The sequence below is a fragment of the Diospyros lotus genome, chromosome 7 (assembly GCF_014633365.1).
Source record: "Diospyros lotus cultivar Yz01 chromosome 7, ASM1463336v1, whole genome shotgun sequence".
In the NCBI taxonomy this organism is placed as follows: Eukaryota; Viridiplantae; Streptophyta; class Magnoliopsida; order Ericales; family Ebenaceae; genus Diospyros; species Diospyros lotus.
Genome location: NC_068344.1, coordinates 12012681 through 12020098, shown reverse-complemented (window position 1 = coordinate 12020098; position 7418 = coordinate 12012681). Strand labels below are relative to the sequence as shown.

General features: G+C 37.4%; 1 protein-coding gene across 4 annotated transcripts in view; it reads left to right on the top strand.

Moving 5' to 3' along the window:
- The first annotated feature begins 764 nt into the window (after positions 1-764).
- LOC127806244 (uncharacterized) overlaps positions 765-7418 on the top strand; it is a 40656-nt gene continuing 34002 nt past the window's right edge. For 2 of the 4 annotated variants that reach the window (XM_052343401.1, XM_052343400.1), the window contains exons 1-3: positions 767-1049; positions 1226-1353; positions 6623-6707. In XM_052343401.1, coding sequence (XP_052199361.1) covers positions 1038-1049; positions 1226-1353; positions 6623-6707 — 225 coding nt within the window. In that variant the 5' untranslated portion in view covers positions 767-1037. Of the gene's footprint in view, positions 1050-1225; positions 1354-6622; positions 6708-7418 lie in introns of all 4 variants that reach the window. The other 2 variants (XR_008024377.1, XM_052343398.1) reach the window with 2 other exon arrangements.

The following is a 7418-nucleotide window of genomic DNA, read 5'->3' as shown; positions in this document are numbered from 1 at the left end:
CTCCATACTCCTTCCATATGATTTATCAGAAAATTAACTTGGGCAGTCATTAGGCTTAGCCGCACGAAACTGCTCGGCGGCACATCTCTTAGAATTCCTTCGAGGAGGTCCAGGCGACCGAAGACATCCACCACAATTGGCTCGTTATCTGCCCATCGGCTGATCCAGTGGGTCACCCAAAACTACTCAAGATAATCGTTTTCCATGCTACCATTTAAAAATTAGTTAGATTTTCTACTATTCACCAAGAACAGTAGCCATTTAGCGTTTTGTACATGAATAGTGCACCAGGTAAGTTCCCAAGTAAGATAGGTGGGTCACAATGGACACACTTAAGTATCAAATCTTGACTTAGCCAGAACTTTCTAGACATGCACATTTCAGAACAACACACTTAAGTACCAAATCTTAGCTTAGCCAGAACATTTAGTCATTGAAAAAACAACAATCACAAATGCACTTCGAGAGGAAGGAAAGTTGCAAGCCAACTAAGAAGGTCCCTATCGAATCCAACAAATGCTTGAGCCAAATACCTACATCTTGCAAACATTTCAAAGGGAGACACTTGACAAGACATGAAAATGCAACTGAAGAAATATTTCACCTTTTTTTTCTGATATAATTTCCTTGTTCTTTATTTGAGTTTTATTAAATTTTTTTAGAATCTTTAATTTTGACCCGTCAAAATTTATCAAAAACTAATCTAATTAAAATCCCTAAATACCGGTAGAGTACCATATAAGCGCCCATTAGACCGCTGACGTGTTGTTTCATCTAAAGATATTACAAACATCCATCCTCAACCAACCTCCAGGGATTGAAACGACAAACATCCATCCATCCTCGTCTTACCTCCAGGATCGAAACAAAGTCCGCCCAACCAAAGCCGGACCAGCACAACTATCGCCACTCATTCTCATGTTCCTGGTAGAGTTAAGCTCCAAAATCGGAAGTCTTAAACCCTAACTAAATGATCTTCTTCCTCAAATGTACGCTAGATCTTGTGAGGCCCGAATATTAGCCGTGAATACCTTTCCATGGAGAAAATGGTATTAATTTTGCTGCCATCTGTGTAATTAAATTTATCTGAAAATAAATATTATGCTTTCTTATTTGGTTTTTTGTTTTCTGAAAATAAATATCGCAGTTTCTTACTTTTGTTTTGTTCGTTCAATTCTAATCTGATGATCTGTAATGTCATACATCCTTCCTTTTCGTTCCTCAGAATAAAGTGCAACGGGAAAAAACATTGACAGACTTGGATCCTCGTGTTTCTGTTCACTATGGGATTCCATCAACCGCGTCAATTCTTGCTTTTGATCCCGTTCAACGCCTTATGGCAATAGGAACACTGTGAGTAAATTATTCTTTTTATTGTTAGGTAGCAAACGTTCAGTTTTTTAAGCTGTAGATAGATTAAAGTCTGCATACTTTTGGTTTGTGGTAGTTTTTGTTATAGAAATTTGGGCTTTTAGTTATTTAAGAGGTACGAGGAGGATTGTCTATTTTGGTGATTGGCAGGGGTTGCTCTGTTCTGGATTTCCAGAAAGCAAATAAATAGTAATTTGACTTGAAAAAATAGCTCTGGAGGCTCCTTGACAATAAACAATGGTTTAGTTGTCGAACTGAAGAGCAGAAGATTGACATAATGGTTAGACTTGATTTAGAAAAAAATTGTTTTGATATGACTTTTGAATTAGCTCTGAAATAAAACTGTGTGGGAGACATGGGAAAAACTATAAAACCATTGGGAACGCATTTGACACGCCCTCAGATTGAGGGCTGCGCAATTTTGGGAATTCTGAGTGGAATTCCAAGAAAGAAGATATGAATTTAGGAAGAAACAGATAGAACGAGGAAAAGGGAGAACGAGAGAGAGAGAGAGAGAGAGAGAGAGAGAGAGGATATGGGAAAGAAGACTTCTATATTATTCGATCATCCCTTCCTCATACCCATCGGCTACATATAAAGCCCACCTCCTAACTGATATAATAAAAGAAGTTGGACTGTTGTACCGTTAGCTCTTCAACTCCCTAACCACTTAACCACCCAACTGCCTAACCACTTACAACTTCCAGCTAACTAATACAAGTAGTTAGTTATTTCCTCAGCTAACTAATACAAGTGGTTATTTATCCTGTAAAATCCCTATTTACCCCTAGGGTCGTGACAGCATTGAAACATTTATAAATGAAAACTGAAGTCAATGAATAGATTTTGAGGTCTATACATCTTTTTCACATAAAAGTAGATATAGAATTGTTGAAAATAAATTTAACATGAGTCGCATTCCACTTAAGGAGCAAGACCAGCTGTGAACATCATGTCTTAGCCCAAGGAGCATGAAAGCCTCAACCCTAAGGCCTAAATTATCAAGTCCATCTGCCATAGAATTACCCCAACATGCCATTTGAAATACTTCCAAAATCATCTTTTATAAACTAATTAACCAAGAGGTTAAACCACCAAAATTCATCCTAACAAATGTAGTTAGCCTTAGCAGATTACAAATTCTTCTCATCAGACATAGGTGTGGCTGGTTACCTCACGACGGTGCTTGTGTCTATTTTCTAGAATGGTCCTACTTGAGGTCCTACAACTGCAAATAGACTTTACCTCAAATTGTTGAGAAACTAGAGGCACTATTTTACCACATGCAATGGCTGAGTTCTGCTCTAATTGCCATAGTCATCAAGTTGGACTCACACAATGATTGAAATTATTTCTTGGGCTTCACAATGTGGTCCCATCATGTCATGTCAACTTGCTAACACCGTCTCCTCATAAAATATTATTTTATTTCCAGCAATTTTCAACAATTTTTTATGAAAATACAAGTTTATAAAGTTATATCCCCAAACCATGGCACAGAGAATACTTTCTTTTTGACAAGGTAAGCTATGTTTGGGAGCAGGAGAATAATTTTAAGCACGTTCTTAATAGAATAAACCATTCACCTGATATCTTTATTTAATTAGTTGAGACTTTAAAGCCCTTTTTGTTTCCTCTCACTGAACCCTAAGAGGTTTACTTGCCCTACGAGGTTTACTTGCCCTACTTGGAGCTCTAAAAAGGCATTAGGTTAACGAAACATAAAACCTATATTTATTTATTTTTTTCAAAATTAGTGGAGCAAACTTATTCCCAAACTACTAGATGCTCTTCCACATTGGATTCCATGGCACAGATCAAAACTGCTGGTTTCACCAGCATTCCTAGTCAAGAAATGCTGGTTGAACTAGCATTTCTAAGACATAGAAATGCCGGTACTTAAAATGCTGGTTAAACTAATGTTCTTTTTGTTATCTAAAACAAAAATTAGTTTTATTTTTTAATCAGTGAATAATCTGGGTGAGGACTGCAGGCTTTTTAGCTCTCAATAGACATTGTTCTTCCTGCCCAGGAATTGACCTGTATTTTTCCAGTTATCCAATTTGCTTGAATATGCATGTAACTGTTGGGCCAACATGAATCAAAAGCTATGAACCTAGGGTTTAACTAGGATTAGATTGGAATTCGGAAGGATCCGAGAGGCTTAGGATTAAGAACAGAATGTTTAGAGGGGAATTTGGACAGAAATGGGGGAAGATAACATATAGAATTGAGGGATAGATATTGAGAGAGGGTGGGGAAGAAACAAGAGAGAAATGTGAGGGAGATTGGGAGATAATTCTAGAGAGAAATGAGATCTTTGTTTATCAATTCAAGCATAATGTCCCTTCGTTTACAGTAGTCCTTTATATAGGCATATCTGGCTACTAACTAATTTCCTAATAGCACCCATGTACTCCTAACAACTTGTAAAATATCTGCTAACAACTATCATAAGCCTATTACCATATTACCCCTTTATTGCTCCTTGGGTCATGACAACAACTTGATCAACCTGTGCACATTTTTCAAATCAATGGCTTTAATTAGCCTGTCTACCACTACTAGTTCAATCCTTGAGGAAGATAAGAGATTTGATGCTTGCAACTATTGCGCATATTCAATATACATTAATTAATTGAAGCCTTTCCTTTCTGGGGCACAATAATAAGAGAGAAGTCTAAATGGGGATAATCTGTTGGTCAGATTCTCTTGACAGACAGAATTTGACTTACCATATTGGAAGCTCCTTCTCCAGCAATCTTTGTGATCCCTCTTGCTGGGATAGACATCAGCTTTTCAGTGCTCAAATTTGATTCTCTGGTACTGATGGAGACCCCCAAGAGATCCTTGTCACGACCCTAGGGCACTAGGAGGGTATAAATGTAATTAGCTGCATTCTGTTATGATTCTGTTAGACTTGCACATGGCTGTTATTGGCTGATTGTAAGAGGATGGGGATAATTTTGATGCTATGAATGGAATCCTTTCCCTCTCTTTGAATTCTTTCTCTCTCCTGAACCTTCTTTCTCTAATTCTTGTTGCTCTTCCCCCTTCAATCTAATTCTTTCCCCATTTTCTCTCTGTTTCTACCAAAGTTCCATTGTCAAATCTTAGGATTTGACAATTTGGTATCAGAGCCTGGTGTTCCTTGGCGGCCGAGTTGAGATTCCAACAAGTAAGGAATCAGGTCCGGAAGCAATTGCTGCATCATGGCAATTGTAGAGCGATAGCGATTGTGTAGGGGATTTCTTGCGAATTTTGGGGATTGTTCCATTTTGGCTATTGGCCATGGCTTTTAAGACACCCATTCTTTTAATGTACCAATCCCAATATGATCAATGGGAATGGGGTGAAGATTAACAAAGTATTGATTTTCAAGAGGAATATTGAAGTGGCTGAATGAGTCAAAATGAGCCCATAAGGAAGAGGGGTTTGCCGTTTTGGGTTAAAGGAGTGTATGTGATTGACAATAATGTGGGTTAGGTTGATTGGAACGTGTTGGGTGAGATGCCACAAGGTGGCATAGTTGATGTAGGAGACATGATTAAATGATCCTTTTCGCAGCAAAACATAGTGAGCTATAACTAGATCAAGAAGATGGGTAAGGATGTCAAATTGTGAGGTTGAAGGCAGTTTCCGATTAGGAAAGTTAGGGTCATTAGTCAAAGTTCTGACAACAGTCAACAGATCAAAGTCAAGGATACGATCACTCCAATATTGAGTGCCCTTAATAGATACATCATTGTTCTTGAATAATGATTCATTTCCAAGAATTTGCTTAAAATCTTAGGCACCAAATTCAAAATCAATTCCAAGAAAGCTTGAATGAATCAAGAATGGGTTACAAGTAACAATAAGATTTGTATAAAACAATCTAACATGATCGGGATAGATAGGTTCATTGAGAGTAAGGAAGTCCATTTACTAAAATATTCATGGAGTGGGAAACCTTGACCAGTGAGTTTCTTGACTTCAACTAGCCTTCCATTCAAAACCAAACGCTTCTCCAAATTGTTGTGGAAATTTTCAACTGCTTCATTGGACACAAACTGGGCTTGTTGATCTTAGACCCTTAACTTTGTCTATCTCTCATAGTCGATGGTTTCTTTAGTTGTGCCCCAGTTATTCTTTCACTTTGGAACCATAATCTTCGGTGCCATGGCTACAGTCATATGATCATGGATTGATGAGAAATCGACTAGACAATTTGGGGACAGAGAAGAAATCGACTAGTCTTGAGGAACAATTGATGAGGAACTGCAGTGATGAATGTCTTCGGTTGCTGAGGAGGAATCGATCATGGTAGGGGTTTGTTAATGCAAAGATGGGTTGTGACGTTAATTGAGAGGAAATTAGCTAGGGTTAAGTGGTTTGTGGGAATGTGAAAGAGGAGTTATGGTGGTCTGCACTCCTGCCCTCTCTGTCTCTTCCCTGTTTTCTCTCTCTTGGTCTCTCTATTTCTCTCTTTTTATGACCATTCAGAAAAATCACCCCACGGATATGCACTTTTCCCATGACTCTGCTGCTGCCATACCCGTGTACACACACCTTCACTTTTGCTCAGGACTCCACTCACTCCCAACCTCATACAACGGCTGCACAGGGCCATTGTTGTTCTTCCTCCTCTTCTTTTTAATTAGTGTTTTTGTTCTTTAACAATAATCTGTTAAATTTTTGGGGGTTGTTACAATGCATTAAGTAATTTAAACAAGGGACTCCTTGGCGCATGAATTTTCGATGGTCGTTACAATGCATTGCTCCCCGCCTTGTTAATTTTTGGGGGAGGGTTGTTTAAGACTCGTGATTGTTTTTGTTGTTGCAGCATAAAGTTCGAATTAGATAAAAATTAGAAAGATACCAATAATTATGATGTTAATAGTAAACAAAGGCTAAAATGTCTAGAGTGTGGGAATTTTCTTGGTCCAAGCATGGCTATTTTTTCAATAACAATTTTAAGAATAAGATTTAATGAAGGGCAATCGCTATAGCAATGAGAGTGAAAAGGTTTATGCAGTTAGTTGTGGAGTAGACTGTAAAATCGAACGAAGTTTGGTTAATGTTTGCAAGAAGCACACATGTTTGAATATGCAATGCTTAAGGGTTTTCAAATTTAGAAATTCAAATGGCATTTGAAATTTAATGAATTCCATTACTTTTGCATCACATACCCCAATAAATGGGCAATGTGTGGCACTGAATTTGGGTTCTATCTAACTACAAATTTCCTCTGTATTCCTTTGCACTGTAGTGATGGCAGGATTAAAGTGGTTGGGGGCAACAACATTGAAGGTCTTCTTTTGTCTCCCAAGCAGTTGCCATTCAAAAACTTAGAGGTCTGTGAGCTAATTGAGATTTTCATATTGCCACTTTCTTTTTCTCTTTCTAGTTTACATTTCAAATTCTTGTAGTTCTTGTATCACTTGGTTTAACTGGATCTGCCTTTTCTTTTCTTTATTTGCACAATGTGATTGCTATGTTTTGCAGGATATGCTGCTATTGGCTCTTTGTCAGTTGCATGATGCCTTTCATGTATTTTGTTTTTCAGTATCCACATCGTCGAATGATTCTCCATTCACCCCGAATTGTTTGCATATGCCATTCACCTTTTGCATGACCACTTTTGTTAGCATACTTCCTGAACAATGTAGAAAACTAACTATCAAAATAAAAAAGAATAACACCTACTAAAATGTGAATGGAGCTAGTTAAAAATTCATATTTACGTAAACTTCTAGTTGAATGTGCATAAATTGGTGATGTCTCTTTAAGAATTGAGATTCCGAGGAGGAGAACTAATTTTGGTTGACTGAGTGTTTTCTCAATATGCAAATGATTTGTTTAAATTTAGTTTATTTATGTGTCAGAGTTATGCCCTTCTGACTTAGCAGGTAGTGTTGAAATATAAATGGAGGAATTAATGGAAAAATTATGAGAACAGAAAAAGATTTAAGTTCTTGATGTTGTTTAATAATAGTATTTATCATCTTTTCAAGATGATACTACACATTTCCAGTTCAAACTCTAACTGTAAAAGGTTTCTATTA